Source organism: Anastrepha ludens, chromosome 3 (genome assembly GCF_028408465.1).
Source record: "Anastrepha ludens isolate Willacy chromosome 3, idAnaLude1.1, whole genome shotgun sequence".
Classification (NCBI taxonomy): domain Eukaryota; kingdom Metazoa; phylum Arthropoda; class Insecta; order Diptera; family Tephritidae; genus Anastrepha; species Anastrepha ludens.
The window spans coordinates 90,139,300-90,160,492 of NC_071499.1; the positions used below are offsets into that span (position 1 = coordinate 90,139,300).

Here is a 21,193-nt window from a genome sequence, read left to right on the forward strand (position 1 = left end):
AAAAGCGTTTTTTGCGCTTTTATATTCAAATATATCGGAAACCTTAACCGCCAGAGCAGTTATGGCCATAGATTTTATACCTGGATATGACCGTGTAATTCTTATAAAATTTTTCCAAAACTTGGCAAGTTATTTCGCTTTCATGAATAAACAAAATTGTTCATAAATAAAAAAGTGCATGCGTTTTTTTTTCGAAGTGCAACATTAAGAGTTTTTTTATAAGTATCTACATACATATACTCGTATTGCCAAAAAAATGTATTTACTTGGGAGTGCATAAGTAGTATTTGTGAGCGTAAAGTGAAACGTGTGAGCGCCCTTCCTGGAAACACTTTCAAAGTTTTATTGTAATAGCAAAATTTTAATTAAGAAACAAGAACAACAGTTTAACAACTCTTTAGCAGCAGTAGTAAAATAGAACAAATACGACAAATAGCTCGACCTGTGAACTCCATAACTTAATTTTTTTTATTTTATACACGACTTCTAAGTGAATTTGAAACCAGTTAAAAGCTAATCGCAATTAATGAGGTTTTGAAATTATGGTAGTCGCCTACAAAACTCCCGATAGGGTTATATGCAACTATATGTATACTTGTATACACATTCATACATATTTGTGCATGAATGAGCATTATTTACCATATCTAAATAATTTGTGAGATTCATTCTTCGAGCAAAGTCAACCCATATTAATCGCCTGCTGTACACCGTATTGTAGGTAGTACGTGTAAAAATGCGCCAATATGTGGGTCTGTTTATATACATACATACATATAATATGTTACTATTGCTCATGATTGCAAATGAGAAGCGCTGGAAAAGTAAGAGCAGCTACAGCAGCCACATTCGCAGCAAATACAGACATGACAGTGACAGCGGTAACATTAACTGCAACAACACCAAAGTTGTTGTACGGTTTGTGTGCCACACTTTTTTAGACGCTTTCACTGTTTTCGTAGCCATCATCAGCCGTTCTACCAGTTTGTGGGCCGAATGTCTAGTGGCTGCCTACTTAGTTGCTTGTTAGTTTATTTGTTGTACTTGCAATACGAGTGACTAATGCGCTGGCATTCCATAGCTGTTTTTGTTGTTTACTTGGCGGCAATGTACATACATAGGAGCATTGTGAAGCAATTATGTTTTTAAATTAATTTATTATAAAATTTGATTTGAATCAAACTTTATGAATTGGTGTTAATATGCCTACATAGATTTGTATGTAAGTATGTATTAGAACATTTCTCTGTAATGTGTGATTTAGGTGCAAAAAAGATCCAATTGAACTGCCTACAAAACTGTCAGCAGAATTTTCGTTTGATTTCTTCACCATTGAGGAGTAAATTTTCGTTCGATTTCTTTACCATGGAGCAACGCATGTTGCAATTATATTAGAAGGTAAAAAAAACAGTACAGACGGCTTAACACCACCTTATATAAAGTGTGTTCTTCTTGCGTATTGTTTTTTTTTTTTTTTTGAGTACGTGAGGCAGAATAATTTAAACTAAATAGAACCAATTAAACTATTTTTGTTTTTAATAAATCGAGCCCTTTGACAGTCTACGTTTTGCAGCAAAGTGCATAATTAGATTTTGTTATTTTTCACTAAGCGAAACATTAGGAAAAATCCTCGGTTTTATACCCGCGCACTTATGCAGAAGGGTATCATAATTTTGTCCAAATGACGGTTGTATATAAATAAGAGACGGTTGCATTATAACACAAGCACACATTGTCAAAATAATAAATATACGATATTTGGACCAGTTTCGACTACTTTTCGTTTGTTTTTATAATTTTCATTAGTTTTTTCTTAAATTGTTCAAACAAGATTTATAAAGCTTCGGCAAGTTTTCACAAAAATTTCAAGCTATTTATTAAAAATTTTAAAAAAGGGTATTCAATTTTATAGCTCATTAAATTTATTAAGACTCAAAATTCTCGTTGTCTTTTATCATTTTTTCCCCTGACGGTGTTGAGCATTTTTTTCCATACAATAAAACGAGTGCAAGCAACTTCTTTTATGCGAAATCGGTAGATAACCACGCCCACCTAGAATATAGCGGTAATTTCCATAAAGTATCAAATGTGACATCTCTTATATAAAAAATACAAAATTGCTCCCACTTGGTATAAAAAAAAAAAAATAATTGGCGCGTACACTTCTGTTAGGTGTTTGGCCGAGCTCCTCCTCTTATTTGTGGTGTGCGTCTTGATGTTGTTCCACAAATGGAGAGACCTACAGTTTCAAGCCGACTCCGAACGGCAGATATTTTTATGAGGAGCTTTTTCATGGCAGAAATACACTCGGAGGTTTGCCATTGCCTGCCGAGGGGCGACCGCTATTAGTAAAATGTTTTTATTAATTTTGCTCTCACCGAGATTCGAACCAACGACCTCTCTGTGAATTCCGAATGGTAATCACGCACCAACCCATTCGGCTACGGCGGCCGAATGTGATAAGTGATGAACCAAAAAAAGAAATGTGACGTAAGCAAATATTTTAAAAAATAGGCGGCGCCAAGCCCTCGTGTGTATCTACGAGTAATAAATTTCCATAGTGCATACAATCTCTATAGTTAATCTGAGAGAAAAACGAGGACCCCTCTACTACGTATTTGGGAGAGATTTAAATCTTTAGCGCGTATATTTAGGCTAAGGCAGCCGAATGTCAGAAAATAGAAAAGGAAAGCTGCCTACTTAATTCGTCTGTTTATTACACCCTAAAACAACATTTCTTACTATAGTATTTTGCATTTATGTATGTCTACCAATGCTTTTATTTACATACAAGTAGAGCGTTTCCCTATTAGAACAAAGACGGCGGGAACACTTCGCGAACTTGTTAAATATTGACAGTTGCGCATGTTACAGAAAATTTGAAGATCCCGATACCCCAATCGTTGGCGACGGAACTGTCGTTACGCTACCCGACTATGACCAGGTGAGAATAGCAATAACGCGGCTAAAGAACAACAAAGCCGCGAGAACCGACGAACTGCCGGCCGAGCTATTCGAACATGGCGGCAAGGAGCTGGTAAGGTGCATGCATTAGCTCTAATGCAAAATATGGTCGTATGAAAGCATGCCTGCTGATTGGAATTTAAGTGTGCTCTGTCCACACCACAAAAAGGGTGATACTGCCATACGAAGTGTATTCAAAAATTAAAGTTTCAAATTTCGCGGGCTATGTATGTATGTATTTCGATTATTATTTTTATGTTGTTACACTCGTCTCGAAGATATGTTCACCGTTTTAGCAATATAGCATTTTTAATGTGTTTGTGAGAAGCATAAGTAAGACAAGTGTTCTGCGTGTTCGGTGATTTTCTGCTACCGAAAAAAATGGATCAAAGAAGTTGCAAAAAATTGTGTGCAAAAAATGGACTTAAGTGCTCAAAATCACTTGAAATGTTGACAGTGGCATACGGTGAAAGTACTCGGAGTCAAAAAATTGTTTACAAGTGGTACAAGCTTTTCACAGTAGGTCGAAAAGATGTGAATGATGACGCTCGCTCTGGACGCCCCAGCATATCAGCACATCAACAACCGATGAAAATATTAAGAAAATGAAGAAAATTGTTATGGAGAGTAGTCGAGTATGTCGGCAATCGGTTGCCTCATAACATGCAATATTTTCAGAAATTTGCAATATTTTCAGAAATTTGCAATATTTTCAAAATTTTTGGGCATGAAGCGTGTGACAACGAAGTTCGTTCCAAAATTGCTGAATTTCGAACAAAAACAACGTCGCATGAACATCGCTCGGGAATTATTGAATAACATCAACGCTGATCCAGATTTGCTTGCACTCATCTTTGCTTGTGAGAGATTAATTGGCCAAAAACAACACCGTTATCATACTTCAGCCACCGTATTCACCAAGTTTAGTCACCTGCTACTTTTTCTTGTTCCCAAGATTGAAGAGACCCATGAAAGGGCGGCGTTTTGCGACGATTGAGGAGATAAATTCCGAATCTCTGAGAGAGCTCAAGGACATACCAAAAAGTGCATATTAGAACTGCTTCGAGGATTGGAAAAACGATGGCACAAGTGTATTAGGTATATTTGAAGGGGACTACTTTGAAGGAGATATAATAGAAATTGATGAATAAATAAAATTTATTAAAAAATGAAAATTTACCTTATTTTTCGAGCACACCTCGTATGCGCCAATTACCGCGGGATTTATCTTTTGAATATCGCCTATAAGGTGCTAGCGATCGTATTGTGTGAAGGGCTGAAGCCCACCATCAACCAACTGATTGCACCTTATCAGTGTGGCTTTCGATATGCCTGGAAAATCCACCATCGACCAGATGCTCACAATACGCCATGTCGCGGAAAAGACCCATGAAAAAAGAATCGATGCACACCATCTTTTCGTCGACTTCAAAGCTGCAATCGACAGTACGAAAAAGAGTTGCCTATTTGCCGCAATGTTTGAATTTGGCAAAATATGGATATGCCAAATGCCGTTGCTCAATACCAGAATTGGGAAGGGCCCTCAGAATTGGGAAAGACCTCTCCAAGCCGTTTGATACCAAACGAGGTTTCAGACAGGGTGACTCTCTGTCGTGTGACTTCTTTAACCTGATGCTGGAAAAAATCATGCTAGGAGCTACTCGACACTCACATTATTTGGATATTGTCATCATCGCACATAGCCTTAAAATTAAATTATTGATATGTAACAGTATTTTGTTTTGATTGGTGTTATGTTGACAATTTGCAATTTACTAAAATAAGTTCGATTTCGGTCGAGAGTCGTAAGAAAATATTTAATTTAAGTTTAAATTCCCCTACGATAACGGTATAAATACCTATTGAGAAGCTATGGAGTCTAGACAAAAAAAAATTAGTCGAAAACTTTGAGTCGACTGACTCGGTACAAGAAATAAAAACAAAAAAACATTTCATTCCGGTTAATTAAAAATGTCGCTACTGCAAGCATTGATGATCAAAACTCAGCGAGAAATGTGCTGCTTACCGTCAATGCATTTTCTTGAGCTTAACTTAATAATATTTACAATTTGACAGCCAAAAACAGAATAAAAGTTAGTTTGACTTATTGATGGTTTCAACAAGACGATATGACACACAACACAGCCAACAAGGTTTAGTAAGGTTGTTGATGTATTTTCAGGTGAAGAATTTTTTCATTTTAATTTCTAAAAAATTCTATCATTCTTGGCTAAACCTGTTGAGCCATCACCCTTGGACTACCAGATTTGGCCATTCGGAGGCAAACTCTGAGAGTACCCTCGGTTGCCATGCCACCGGGTTTTCGGCAGCAGAATTCTGCCTGCTCATTTTGCACATATTCACACACTCATCCAATAAGTCGTTGCTCAGCCGGCAACGAAGTAACATGAGCGAGGACTATGTCAATTTTTTTAGTATATCACCAACAGAATTTCATTCTTAAACAAACCGCTGTCATGACCCCGGCTACATTAACTAATCAGCTAATGCCTTCAAAATCACTGAGAGTCGGTTAACGGTCTGATATTGGCCACACCTCTTCATTCTGTATTCTGTATATATATATATATAATAAAAAAAAGTATGTACAAGTATATATATATATATATATACATAATTGGCGCTTGCACCCTTTTTGCGTGTTTGGCTGAGCTCCTTCTCCTATTTGTGACGTGCATTTTTAGGTTGTTTCACAAATGGAGGACAGTTTCAAGCCGACTCCGAACGGCAAATGATTGTTTTTGAAGAGCTTTTTCATGGCAGAAATACGCTCGGAAGTTTGTCATTGCCTGCCGAGGGGCGACCGCTATTAGAATACATTTTTCTTCATTTTGGTGTTTCACGGAGATTCGAACCTACGTTCTCCGACTTCCGAATGGTAGTAACGCACCAACGCATTCGCCTACGGCGGCTGTATTCTGTATATCGTTGCGAAAGTGGTGTGAATACCCCTACGGTTTATTGGTATAGGAAACATTTTGTTACAAAAAATGTTAATGACTACTCACCAGCATACCACGCATTAAAATGATGAACATCAAGATAAACATTAACTGTTTTTAGGTAATTTTTTATTAAAAGGTATAATAATGATATAATTTTCTCAGCGATTTTGCTGATACAAAATTTTGCATCTTTCGCTGTTGCTTAATTGTGGTAAAATTTCGCTGTGTATTACAATTATTATTACATATTATTGTTGTTAGGTCTAGTGCTTAGTGTCTGATGTATGCAAACTTGTTTTACATACATTTTGTCTTTGTGTGTGAGGTTTTTTTTTTTCGCTTGCTAAAAATTAGTACTAATATTGCTATGCTCTTCATTCGTATATATTCATATATATATTCGTACATATGTATATATTTGTATATGCCTATTCGTGTTTTATAAATGTTGCTATTATGTAGATGCATATACTAATATTTAGGTAATGTAGTAATTAATACCAAATTAAGTAATTATTTGACGGAAGTTTGCCTGTACATTCTAACACAGCGTACGTACGTATGTATGTACATGCATATATGTACATATATGTATATAAGTACCTATACAGTATGTGTAAGTAATACAAGATTATAACAGCATTGATAACTTTCATAGCCAAGGAAATATCAGTCCAATTATTTCAAGTGTAAAATATTTATATGTATATACAAGTGCTTGGGTAAAACGAAATTAAACACAAATAAAAGCGACTCGAAACACACTGTACACTGTACGAAAATTCCGATGGTATACTTAACGAGTATATAACGTTAGATGTATTTGATGCTTGCCTTTATTGCTTTTGACTTCAGTTCCCCGGGTAACTACGACTCTGATTTTTACGATTCTTAATCGAGAATTTGAAAAAATATTCCAAAAATTAAATTTCCTACTCAACTACTTTTGGTTTACAAAAAAGTTACCAAAAGAGAAGAAAAATATTTATTCATACAGCGCAAAGTGGTCCTAAGCAATTTCTATTTCTGTAAGAAAGTTGTACAAATTGTTATGGAATATTGTTGATTGTGATATCTTAAAAACTTCCTTATTCATACATATTTGACTTCGCAACAACTATCTGCCAATACTCGTACAGCTTTGGTGCGTACTTGAAAGTAAAAAACTCGAATTTTCTACAAGTCTCCAGCGACAGCAAATGTTTGTTCGTTTTCAAATTGCTTGTATGTATGTACATATATAGAAGATTTTACGAACTTCAACAAATATAAATAATGTCTTTTAAATATTACATTTTCCAAATCTTTTTTTATAAATTGCCAATAGGTATGGAAACTTTTATACTTCTATGAAGCATTTAAATATTCTAAATATGGATGAAACCGTTGGCCTTCGTATGATTCACTTGTTTTTGAAGTTTCAAGATTAAGCAATCAGCAGCATCGGTTAAAGTTTTTCGTCAATCTTCAATCAATTTTCGAAGTACCGTCCGCTGTACTTGATCCGCTACTGAGAATTTTGAAAAACTAAACTCAAAATTATAATCCGCCATTTGGAGAATGCAAAAAAAAAACTGAGGTTATAGCAACCTTATTGAAACCGGTTCTTTGAATTTTCAGTTTCTCAGTTGAATAATCAGCTCTATATACTTAAAATCTTGTAAATCGATGACTTTCATGAAATCTATTTGCTTTTTGAATCACTAATACTAAGCAATCGAATCATTAAATTTTGTCAATCTAAAAATGTTTCGAAGTACTGTCCACTGTATCCGCTACTAAGAATTTTGAAACCTAAATTCAAAATTACTCAACATCTCGACACTCAATTATTCATTTTATAATAATAATTTTATAATAATTTGTTTGAATGCGTTGGCGATATTTTAAGTGTGGGCAATGTCATGTTATGTCATCGTAATTTTAAAATTGTCGTCAAGTAACAACGTACTAATTTGCACGCGCTTTTGATTGCTTGAAAGCATTATTTGATTTATACGATGAAGAGGAAAGAAGGGCGCATCGATTCTGGGTGAATCCTTTGCAAAGAAGGGCAATACACAGTCTGGGAAACTAAAAATTATCAAAGATGCTCCCAATGTCAGCGTTACCAATACAAAATGGCTGCCAAACATGCAAAATGCTACGCAGATGTTGGCAATATATGTTTCATAATTTGAATTGCCAACTTCATTCAATTTTTTATTTCGACTGGCAATAATTTCATTGAAATTGACCATTGAAAGTCATCAAAAATTAAGTTTCGAGATGTTAAGTTATAATACGCTATTAAATGTAAAAAATTAGATTATGACCACTTTATTGGAATGGCCTTTCCGATTTGGAAAACCTTTATACAATAAATAAGCTATTTTGAAAACGTAAATAGGCTAAATTATTGAGTTTCAAAAATATTTAAGGATTTTCTCCTCACTTACGTCCGTCATATTAATTTTTGAAAATCAGAACTCAATCTCGTAATCAGCAATACAATTTATGAAACAGAAATGGAATAGAATTATTATTTTTAGATACATGTACAAATTTTTAAACTCGCGATTTCAGCTCGCTTGTGTGTTTAACTTCCTTATGTTCGTACCGAAAGTGCAAGTCGTGAACGAGCTAAAAATAAAGTCAGTATTGCATACCTTGATTCGTGAGCTTGTGTAATGTGTATTAGCCATTTCGACACTACAAATTTGCTAAGACAGGTGCGACTAAATCGAAACTGTAGAATAATTAAAAAAAAATGTTCCACAACTTAATCTATATACTAATTAATATACATATAAGTACAATATCGTGTTTTCTTTCTCTGAGGCACTTTTGGAACAATTGTGAGTAATCCGCTGGATATTCTCATCAGTTTACATTCAATATTAAACAATTTAATGCTCAGTGAAAAACAAAAAAAATTCATGCGTGCTGTTTTAGATTAAAAAAATATATTTATATTTATATTTACGCAAAAACGGGAAATGTTCCCCATTCCAAATTAAACGCAAAATTTAAATTTATTCAAAGATTCGAGCGGACGTACGTTTAATTTGTAAACACAGCTCCATATTATTTATTTCACTAATAAACTAATTGTCTTATATACTTATTAGCACAAACAACAATTTATATGCACAAACGCACATTTACTTCATTGCAACAAAAACAAAAACTACCTTTTTGCTACTGGCGCTTGTCGAGTGCTTGGGGAAGCAATTCAACTCCTAAACGGTCGTACGTTTTTGAAATGCTTTGTGACATTTTCTATATATTTTGTTATTGATTCAGTATTTTAGATATATTATTTTTTATAAATTAAGAATAAGGCCGTAAATGTTTGAATGCCTCATTGTTGTTTTGAATAATTTACTACCAAGTAATTGTGTTTTATTTTGGCGCAAAACTGTCTTTGTTGCTTAACATAATATCTGCGCATACCTACATACATAACGCTAGTTTGCTGGAAGAACCTCATACCTAAAACATAATCAAAATTTCAAGGAAAGCGGCCTCAAAAGTTTTCAATTTACTAATAGTGTAATTACTCTAGACTTAAATTTCACTTAAGTTGCGTAAAAACTTAATGATATTTACTCCAGTGGTTAAAATCTCCTGTCCAATAAATAAGATCACCCAATTTAACCATATGTTTTTCGTCCCAGTTTCATATATATTTTTGGGTTTTTCATCGAGCTCTTCCTCCTAGTTATAGTGTGTGTCTTGAGGTTTTTGCACAAATGGAGGGATCTACAGTTTTATGCCGCCTTCAAACGGCAAATAGTTTCATTTTTTGAGGAGTTTTATCATGACAGGTTCGCCATTGCCTGCCGAGGGTTGGCCGTTATTAGAAAAAACCTTTTCTGTCATTTGGTGTTTCGAACCTGTATTCACCCATCAACCCACTCGGCTACGGCGGCCACTCGATAAATACTCCCAACAAAAATAAAACAAATTAATATCAAATATAATTTGTTGAAGGCTTATTGCATTAAAAATATAGTAGCATGATTCTCTCGCCGCTCTCAATTTTCGTAATTTACGTAACTTAAAAATCCAAAATGAGCCGCTCGCTAAGTTTCTTAAGGCTAGAGTAATCATTTATACATTTTTCCGATTTACCAGGTTGCTCTTAAGTTACGTTTAAGTCTAGAGTAATCACACTACACTATAAGCCTCCCTAAGAGACATTTTCATCTAATGAGATACTGTTAATAAGTATATACCATCATGCATTTTTTACATTCTTGCAGCAAATGAGCGATTTGTATTTTTTATATTTGCGCAAGCCTTCGCTTTATTGCTTTGCTTACTGCGATGGGAATCTTATACGAATAGCAATGCGAGGAAGTGCGGGATTGATAAAACAGCATTGAAGCGTATTTCTGGAAGAAAGCCATGCTTTCGGAGATCAGGGTTAATAATATGGTCATGCTTGATTTTTTAAGTAAATGAATATTTAGCTTAAGTAAGTACTCGCACGCACATTCTTTGCATCGTTGGTCTATATTGCATGGAAGACTGCAAAACGTGTATAAAAAAATATTTCGTAGGACAGCCTATTAGGAGATTGCGGTAGTAAAACCACTGGTCATGGTGCGCTTTAAATCGCATAAGGAATCTCTAAAATTATTGTCATGCTCGTTCAATTGTCGCGCAGTCGCTGCAACATCTGCGGCGCGTTTAGCGAAATTCAAAGTAACCTGTGAGTATGCTTCAGCCTCTGGGTCTGCGTCAATGTTCGCAACTACGCTGTTGTCTTTTTTATTCGGTTTATTATCATTTTTAAACATATAATTGTCCGCATTAGCGTCCCTTTTGTCGTCATCGTCGCTTTGTCGCTGTCGGTCCATTCTTACCGTCTCCTCTACATCTCCTACTAAAACGTTGTAGGATGTAGTCAAACAGCCAGAGCTATGTGAGCTATGTATTTTTGTTTGAGCTGGGATTGGCGCCAGCACTTGCGGTGCTGCCACTACTGGCGCTGGCATTACTGGCGGATTTGCGATGTCCGCCGCCGAAAGGGAAGCGCAGGCGTCGTTTTCGCTTCTTGATGGTGCCTCCCCCATCGAGACTTGCGCTGTCGGCGTTGAGCAACAGTTGCTCCTCCATTTGGGTATCACTGTGTGCCGACGCAAGAGTTGACGTAGATGTGGTGGTGGCGGTGGCGTCAACATTCCCATGCTGATGTGTCTCCCGGCACAGCGACTGCAAGCCAAGTGAAGTGGGCAACTGTTGGTATTGGTTGATTGCTGGCGGCTTTCCAGCAGTTGCTGTGTACTGAGACTGCTTGAAGGACTCCTGGTCTCCAGTGTGCTGTGCATGCTGCTGTTGTGTTCCATGCTGGTTGGTTGACTGATTGTGCTGGAGTTGCTGTTGCTGCACAGACTGCAATGGCTGCCAAATAAGGAGTTGATGTTCGTGCTGCTGCTGTTGTTGATGGATTGGCAAGATGCGCTCATATGATGACCATCGTCCAGGGGATTGTCCTTTGCTGCCGCCGCCACTGCTGCTGCCGCTGTGTACGTCTGCGCCGACAGCCGCTGGTGCGGATGGGGTTGAATGGATGGACGATGATGTAGACGATGTGGACTGTTGGCTAGTTGTGCTGTGCTGCTTGACCATCTTCTTGCTGTTGGTTCCGCTAATTTTTCCGCCAACTCCGCTTCCGCCACCGATGAATTGCTGTCCCGCAGATAGGCCGTTGTTGTTGCCGTTAGCGCTGGATTTCGTGTTATGCTGTTGCTGTTGTCTATTAAGGAACGTGTAGATTTCCATTGGTACCAGGTCCGTGCTTTGGGATCGCAAAAGTTGGCTGTGATATGGGAGAAGGAGAAATACAAATCGAATGAATTTTTTTAATGTGCCAAATGTTTGAGCGTTGTGGGCAGTGAGTGAGTTGGTGGTTAGTGACACGCAATGGCGAAGACACACAAATACAAAGCACACCTGTCTAATATGTAACGTATTGATGCATGGATATAATATGAATGTAGGTATGTAAGTATGCATGTCATTTAATTGTGAGTTATGGATGCGTTAATATTAATTGTGTTTCGATTAGATACAATTCATTTGATGAACTACTACATAAGTATGCATTAGTATAATCTATGATCTCTAACGTCCTTACTAACTAGAGTGGTCTGGGTTGGCCGAAAATTTTAAAGATTGATAATATCTCATCTGCATTCGAAGAAATTTTGCAGGCACCAGAATTCGCTTTGAACTTATTTTTACGCATGGTAAAGTGTTTAAATTTAAGTAAAATTAGGATTACTAAGATGTTTTGGATTATTAAGAATTTTGAGAAAATCGAATATGAAGAATATCGTTGATTGGTTTGTGGAGATTTCAAGATCCCAGTAGCCAACCATCGGGTTAAATCAAATATTCTTGCTTCAAGAACAGTCGCTATACGCCATCTGTGACCACTGGGAGATTCTAACTCAGCTTACAAAAAATTGTTTCTAAACCTCAATTTTGCGATTTATACAATATTTTACGGAAAACTAAAGAGGCTTCACGAAAAGCATTGCACCAAGACGTAAAGGACATTGAGAGACAATAGTAAGGTGAATAAAAATGATTGTGGACTTCAACCACAAAATCTGCACCTACTATATGACTTTTTCCATAAATGATAACTATATTTGCAAAACCTAGAAACCAGATGAAAAGGACTTAAGGGCATATTTTGGTAGCTTTGACAGTCTGATACAGTCTATGAAGAAGACCTAAAAGTATGAGGTAGAGTAGATCTGAAAATTTTCCGCCAGATGTATTTTGTAAGCCTTATCTCACGATGTTTATAAGGCAACGGGTCGAAATATAGTGCAAATTAAAAGGGAAATTAATTTCTTTCTTCAAAAGGGATAAAACTCGATACATTCTTCAGTACCACTACGACCAATGTGAGGAGTCGAAGCAGGCGGTCAGAAAAATTGATGCTGGTTATGGGCCCAATATAGTATCGAATGAAACTGTTAAGCTTTAAAAATGCTGATAAAGTGATGGAAATCGTCGAGTCTGTCTGGTACGTGAGCACATCTTCCATTGCTTAGGTCTTTAAAATTAGTTAGAAAACTGTTTGAAACCATCTGCATAAATAAAATTATAACTATGAAATTAGCATCGAATTGTTTACTTCATCTAATATAAAATAAAATGATGGACATTTGGCCTTCAAATTAAGCCCAACATAAGCCATACGCAGGCGGAAGCAACAAAAGTTATATTTCGATATTGATGAAAGTGTGCCCAACTGACCTCCTTACACTTTCTTAGAAGGAAGTGGTAAAAAGGAAATTGTGGTCAGTTTTTATAGAAAATTTACAATTTTAGACTCACAATGAACGGGATCCTGTTTGACTAAATTTTATAGGTTGTTTTTTTTTTGCTTAACACACTTAACCTTCAACAGTTTTTCATGTTTTGGAGGCTTCAAACTTGACTGTATTTTTTGTGTTTTTCAACTAGTACTCGTATTTTTTTTTTTATATAAATATAACTGTATTTATTTTTATATAATTTGCGTATGCAGGTAGGAAAAACTTTTTACAATAAATTGTATTTATATGTATTGCTTCGGATAACTGCTATGCCATTGATATGAACAGCTTTTCGACCAACCCAGACTTCGAATTTAATTAACATTTTATTTATTACAATTTTTGAATTCCTATTCTTAACTTATTTCCAAAACATGCCGATATATGTATGTGACGATCGTTTGAATATATGAAGGAATCAAAATGATTGGGTTTTACATTATTGATAAAATAGATACAATTCACAAAATTGTTATTAACATTTTTATAATGGAATTTAGTACATAAATTAATATTTTGGGTTTTCTCAGTGAAGAATTATAACTACAAGAACACCGAAGTTCATGTAGAAGATTTTGTTTTTTGCATTCTGAAATTGTAAAATCAGAAAAGAATTAAGGTTAAAAAGAAAGAGGTAAAAAGTGAGTATTTAGATTCGAGGTTGTATGTAATCATACATTAGGCGAAGCAGGAGAAAGGGACCACTGCATTATTAAAACCATTGCGAAGCATTGAGGGGTATTGAAACTGATTATTTTTAATTCTCTTTGCTAATATTTAATTTGACCGAAGAAGATTCATCACAATTAGTAAGCAGTGCGATTACAAGTGCTGATTATAACACTACAACTGGGTTAAGCATTTCAAGGTAAAGCTCAATAGTAACATTCGAGTGGTGCCAGAAAGTCATAAATTCACTAGGACGTGGAAGGTAAAGCTAGACGCATTAAAAGCGCATTTTTGCTACTTTAGATTTGGGTTTTATTTCGCCAAATGGATCAACAAAGTTAACAAACCTCGGAGTAGACTTGCGAGGTGGAGGAAGTGGTGCACGATTCAAAATACCGACTACTGCGAGATGTGGTGGCAATGGCGGTGGCGGTGGTATAGGTGGAGGTATTATTGTTGATATTGCTGCCGTTGGTGACACAACTAAGTTAGACGAATTGTGTTTCTTCAAACGTGGCGGTACCGGAATGGAGCGTTCAGATGAAGACGGACTATGACGACTGTCGTCACCACCAGCCAGGCTGAGATGAAGATAAGTAAAGTTGAATGGTGAATATGGTAATAATGAAACAAATATTAATATTTTAGACATTAATTACAACATAATAAGAAATAAGTGATAAAATGTATGTAATTGAATTGTATGCAATTTAAATGAGAAATTATGAAGATTTTAATTTAACGAGACAATAATGTAAATTATTTTACGTGAATATACATACAGGTAATAGCAAATAAACCAAACGAAAGTGGATAAGGCAAATAAATAGATTATGGATCATACTGCACTATATAGTATATTTAATCAAAAAACAAAAGGGTTGGAAATAAAAATTAAGTAAAAATCGAATACGCAAATGCATTACTTTGCCTATACAACTAAAATTAAATCAATAAAATAACAGGGGTTATTCTACATATATTTATTTAACTTTTATTAATCAGATAAAGGGTCTTTCAAAAGCGACGCCTAGATGTCAGTAGTTAATAATTCCTTTTTTCATGTCATCTTTGAAATTTTTCAGGTAGACAGTTGCACAATTTTAACGATCGATCCTTACACGAGAGAAAAACGCATTTAAATTATTGAAGCGAAAATGGGCGGTCTTTAAGAACAAAAAAATGCAAAATTTGTTATTTTTTTGTGGGAATAATCGCCCGAATGAGTCGACAATTCACAGGTTGGAGTAAAAATTTCAAGCACTGGTTCTGTCGGGCATTAGCATTAGCATACCAACGTTTTGTTTAGAAAATTTATGGAAATGGCAAAAAACTCAACTCATTAATAATATGGGTCAATCTATATGCTTATATAAGTATATAGGTATGTACATACAGAAGAATTTGTAGAACATAAAATGTGGAAAGTTTTTTAAAAAAATTTTAAATTACAGAACGAAAAAAATAAAACTTAAAATCAATTACACAGGACGTTGTTTTGTTCTAGGAAAGTGTAGGGTCATTTTCGAAGTAATTTTTTGCGTAGAATCCGAATCCGGGGTTTAAATTGCTCTATCACGTCAGGGTTTTGAGATATCCTAACCTAAAAGTGCAAAAAACGCTGTTTTTGCCCATTTTTGAGGTTATGTAGCTCCGCAGATTTTGCTCTTCATAAAAAAGTAAACATAGTATTTTAAAGTATAAGTCTTGCTCTTTTAAATGCCATTGAGTTTGCTCAAATATCTTTATTTTTCACTGAGATATCGCATTTTGAAGTTTCCATGTTTGTGAATTTTTCGATATTCGAAAATCCATTGAGATAACATGAGACGTGATACGGTCGATTACATAGTCGCACAAAGTGAAGTTTAGAAAAACAAAAATAAATAAGAGAAAGTTATCTTAATGAGCTATTCCTATGTTCATTTCATCATTTGAATAAAGCGAGGCGAGATCACATCGTTCGCGAAATGACAAGAAACCCCTTCCTGGATTTAATTTTTTTTATTTTTCGTTTTCGATATACTATCCTTTAAGCCTAAAACATTCCTCACACATTTCATAGAGTTCATTTGTAACAAAAAATTAGGTTTCCTCTCGGTCTTCAAGATAGCCCATATCATTCCTTATTGCTATTTCGGAAATCTGTAAATAAACTACCGGGGATAAAATTGAAATGTCTGGAGCGTGATTACGATTCGCGTGAATACTCGACGCGGTGTTGGTTTTGAAGTGGTGATATTCAAAATGGTGGCTAATAATAAAACAGCCATTTCTGCGACTTGTTTTTTTTTTCAAACGGATATCTACCAGAACAACTTACTCGACTTCTCCAACAATAGCTGGGTACGTCACCTTATGCCCTGCAAACAAATGACATCCCTTCCATAATGACCTGTGACACTTTTTCTTACTTAATGGGGAATTTATTCAAGGGAATAATCTCAATTTCTCACGTTTAATACTGAAAGCTGTATTGAATCGCCAAGTAGTTAGTTCTACATAAAGAAAAATTTATATTTAATTTAATTTATTCAATAAAAATTAATTATATTTTAATAAAAACCTAACTGAAAATAAAACTTTAGCATTTTTCACACGGAAATAGTAAGTATTATTTATTGTACTCCAATAATAAACAAAAAATCGAAAAGTTCGTTGTTACGTAACTGAAATTCATTCTAAATATGCTGAAGATCTTGTCAATGTATTATCATAATATAATTATAGTAGCTATTTCACTTTATTTATTCTACGAATATCACTTTTTCCAACAGATATACTATACAGTCCCTACAACACCTATCAGTTACAAAATATTTTAATTTTGTTAGCTGATACTGCATTAGTAAATTATATCGAAGATTTTCTTTCAATATTTTTATTACGAATCTCTTGAGATATTTCCAAAATGTAGTTAGTTTAAATTATTTTTACAACTGTGATCCATGCACTGGCCTTAACCACTGATCTGTTTGTTTTATCATACCATATGAATATTTAGTAACTCCGATAAAGCCAATCCAAGATCGGCTAGTAAAAGGAGAAGAGATTTACCTATCATTTAAATAATAACTCGAATTGTGTGTATTATTATGTGGTGGTAACGGCGGTGGGGTCGTAATTGGCACAGGCGTCGCCACAGGCGTTCCAATAGCATTCGTTGAGTTACCAATAGTTCCGATATGGTTAAGCGTTGTCGCATCTTGCGGAGAATGAGTGGCGGCAGCACAAGCACGTGATGCGACGCTGGATGCCGATGTCATTGACGTAGAGTTCTTCAAAGAAGGCGTGGGCGCACCACCCAATATAAATTGGACCGGCGGATGCATTGGACCCTCGCTAGCATCCTCACTACCCGATGAATCATCACATAACGCATTAGAGTTGTTGTTTAGGATGCCACTGCTGCCACCGCTTAAACCAACCGAACTGCGGCTGTAGTTGTCCAACATGCCTGGATAAATGTATAGAAGTTCTGGAACTTACGATCATCACAATCTATATACTGTACAAGCGCTCGAAAATTGATTTCTTAATTCTAATTCTATTCTTAATTTATTTTAAGCAGCAAATGATGCTAGGCCAGAAGCGTTCAAATAACGGAAGGAATAATGAGAGCAAGGTGAGCTGCGCGCGGATGTGTGAGACTCACTTCAGTTTGTACTGCATGTTTGTTTTTTTAATATATGCAAGTATAAATGTGTATGTGTGACATCAATAATTTATTTAAAATTAATATATAATACATGTATTTATATATAATGTATATCTTAGCAGTAGTGTTAGAAACGCTGTAGATGTACAAGTCATCCAGTTTATATGGGTTCTTTAAGCTGACGTCAGCTTTATCAATGGGTGATGTAACAGATCGTTCAGCATAATTGATGAAGGATTGATTATTTGTGTGTCTAGTTATGGGTTGGTTATTTGTCGACTATTTGAAAACAATACTAATGAAATTGCACTGAGTTAGAAATTCATGACAACACACCCATGCAGGCAGGCAATACAGTCAAGGGCATAGATATTACTTGCTAAATACAGTTTTTATTCAGACGTTCGAAAATGTGCTTACCTGAATTCGGTAAATGATTACTTTTCGATTTTGAGTTAAGGCGCATAATTTTCCTTTACTTCATTTAGTGAATTTTATATATTTTTATTTCTTTATTCAATTTGTTATAATATTACAATTTCTATTTATTCAGTTTTATTTTAATTCAATTTTATTTTGCATATTTTATTTCAATTTTTAATTATTCTATTCTGCCATTTTTCCCCTAATATACGATTATCAAAACTCTTTAAAGTAATTTTTAAGAACTTTTTTATTACCTTTGTTAGTTTTGTTTTCTAACTTTTTGTTTGTTTTATTTGTATTATTGATATATAATTTTCTTTTATTTTAATATTTTGAAATTAATAAACTATATTTTATTTGGACTTTTATAATTTAAATCTATTGAAATTATTTTTGCGGTTTTTTGATTTTTTGATTTTTTTATATTTTGATTTATCAAAACTCATTTCATTTTATTTTGCCTCATTTTTTATTATTTGTCTTTTAAGTGGGATTCTACCTAAACTTCTTTTGTTATTTTATTTTACTGCACCTTATCGTATTTTATTCTTAAATGGTTTGTTTGGTTTTGTTTATAGTTTTACAAAATTGTTTTTTTTTTTTTTAATTTATTCAATATATTCATTTTGATTACATTTTATTTTAACTTCACTCTAATTAATTGTCCACACTTTATCCAAACTAAATTTCTTTCATTCATTATTTTGAGTAAGTTATTTTCTTTTTAAATCTCTTGTTTTATTTTATTACAATATAAAATGATTTGCTTTGTTGAATCTCCCACTTTCTTAATTTAATTATTTTTTTAAATGTATCTTATTTCCTTGTTTTTATGATTTTATTTAGCTGATTTTATTTATTTTCGTATGCTTTGGTATTATTTAATTTAATTTTTTTTCTTTTGCTTTAAATTCATTTTTTTTAATTGAATTTATTCTTTGTTTAATCTTAATTGCTATCATAATTTTTTATGCATGATTTTATTTAACTTATTTTCTTGTTGACTCTTTTGTTTTGTTTTACTTCAATATTGTTTTGTTTTATTGAATTTAGTACTACTATGAAACTTAATAATTTTTTTGTTAGCTTATCTTATATACTTGCCTTAATTTTCATTCATTCATTATCAGTTTCTCCTTTGCTTAATTGAGTTATCCTTTTTTGAATTTGATTCATTTTTTGTTTAATCTTATTTCCGTATTTTGTTTTATTCGATCGAATTTTTAATTCTTCGATTCAGTATTTTTTGAGCTTTTTTATTTATTTTGTTTTATTGTAATATATTTAAATTTTGTTTTTTGTTATTGAATTTTCTTTGGTTATTTTTGTTAATTTATGTTATACTATTTTATTATTATTTATTTGATATGATTTTATTTAGCGTTTTAATAATAATGATTTAAATAATTTATTGTACTGAATTTAATTTTATTTTTAGTTATACCAATTCCTCTTTTTCTTTTGGGGCATTTTTTAATTAAAAAAAAAATATGTTTTTTTCGAATCTTTCTACTGAAGTTGCGGGGAAAAATGGTATGAAATGACGCGCAAGTCAATGAAATGAAACAAATTCGTGTTGCTTAAAAAATTTATTGTAATTTATAAAGAAAAATATATGTTAATAATTCACTCTATTCAATAATAAAAATAACAACACTTAAGCATTTGATGCAAAATCCCCCTAAAAAACGTATTTTATGATTTAATCCTGAGGATATATTATTGCATTCGAAGACACTTTAAACGTGGCTTTTAAGTATGTTTGTATGTAAGTCTATGACATTAACGTATTCAAGAGAATTGCAGAACATTTTTCTATAATTACAACTGGGCTGATGTTAATCCATTCCGGTGGTTCGTACGCTTCAGTGTGTGGGAGGATTAGCGCCATTGGACAGGTATTCGTCCGAAAGTTGGAAAGATTGACTCATTTGCGTATGTCTGTAGACTAAAGCGATTTCCACAAACCGACCAATAACTAAACACTGTACAATTTAAATATAAAAGTGACGATTTTGCATTTCAATTCATTGTTTTAGTTTTTCGTTTTTGCGCCCCGGAAAATGTCCAAAATATCACTGCTGTATGCCACTGAGAAAATGTGTTGGTCATGACTCAGGCAATTTCACGAATGTATTGTATATAAATACTTAGTATTTAAAATGCGCGTATATGGTAAGGCACAGGCAGTTGTAGGCCGTAAAATGCCAGTAGCAATGTGAGTCAATGGCCCACAAATAATTTAAAAAAAAAACTACATCCAAGAACAATTTATTAAATACATATTTGAAAGTTGAGATTATTTGTTACAAAATTTTGATTACTCCATTGCTCACTACTCCTTTGTAGCACACAACAACTGCCTATGCGAAACGAGTATGAATTAATAGATAGTAAATGCTGCCGTATGCCATTTGCATTGGGATGATCGAACATATTTTTCACCACATTTCAATGAATACACTGAGAAATTGTCATATGAAAAACTATCGAAATATATACTAGTCAAGTCATATTAAGTGGGTTTAACTACAAAAGGGAATTTTTTAAATATAAAACTTCGTGAAGTTAAATAAACAGGCAAATAAATCAAAAGGAACAATGACGGAACTTACAGCACCGGAAGGGATTAAGCACATTCGTTGTTAACATTAAATAATATTACAAAGAAGAAACTAAAAAATTAAAAATGAATTGAACTAAAATAAAAAAAAAAACGTATGTTAAATATAAATAGTAACAATAAGGTATGTTTGTAAACCACACTTAAAATATTAAGCTTATAAATAAACATCATGTAAAGAATGCATACAATTATTTTATAAAAAGTAACAGGAGAATATTAATAAAACGCTTGGGCTTATTTTGGGAGAAAAACAATGTAAATATGCAGATTTTAACATAATCGGTGTATACCAGTTAAACGTACATATACAAATATAAAAATTTTATTTTTGTTTTTCACAATCTGCGTGTATTGTGTCAACAAGTCACAAATGAGCACAATCAAATAAACAAAATATGCCAAATTATATAATTTTCTTGCTTCAAATGTGCATGTTGTGTAAACGCAGTAACAGCACTCGTGTTCATTAAGTATATACGCCAATTTGTTAGCCTTCGTTTTTTTGCCATTCGATGTGCATAGTAAACTTATTATTTCGTATGTGTGTGTGTGTATGTAT

The 21,193-nt window shown here is 33.8% G+C and overlaps 1 protein-coding gene across 7 annotated transcripts in view; it reads right to left on the reverse strand.

The window, feature by feature from the left end:
• Window positions 1-6,030: 6,030 nt before the first annotated feature.
• Window positions 6,031-21,193, reverse strand: part of LOC128858438 (stromal interaction molecule homolog) — a 38,563-nt gene continuing 23,400 nt past the window's right edge. For 3 of the 7 annotated variants that reach the window (XM_054094711.1, XM_054094713.1, XM_054094712.1), the window contains exons 10-12: window positions 16,982-17,402; window positions 14,272-14,505; window positions 10,695-11,739 (exon numbers count right to left, since the gene is read on the reverse strand). In XM_054094711.1, the coding sequence (XP_053950686.1) occupies window positions 10,848-11,739; window positions 14,272-14,505; window positions 16,982-17,402 (1,547 nt within the window). In that variant the 3' untranslated portion in view covers window positions 10,695-10,847. Of the gene's footprint in view, window positions 11,740-13,476; window positions 13,845-14,271; window positions 14,506-16,981; window positions 17,403-21,193 lie in introns of those variants that run through there. The other 4 variants (XM_054094714.1, XM_054094717.1, XM_054094715.1 and 1 more) reach the window with 4 other exon arrangements.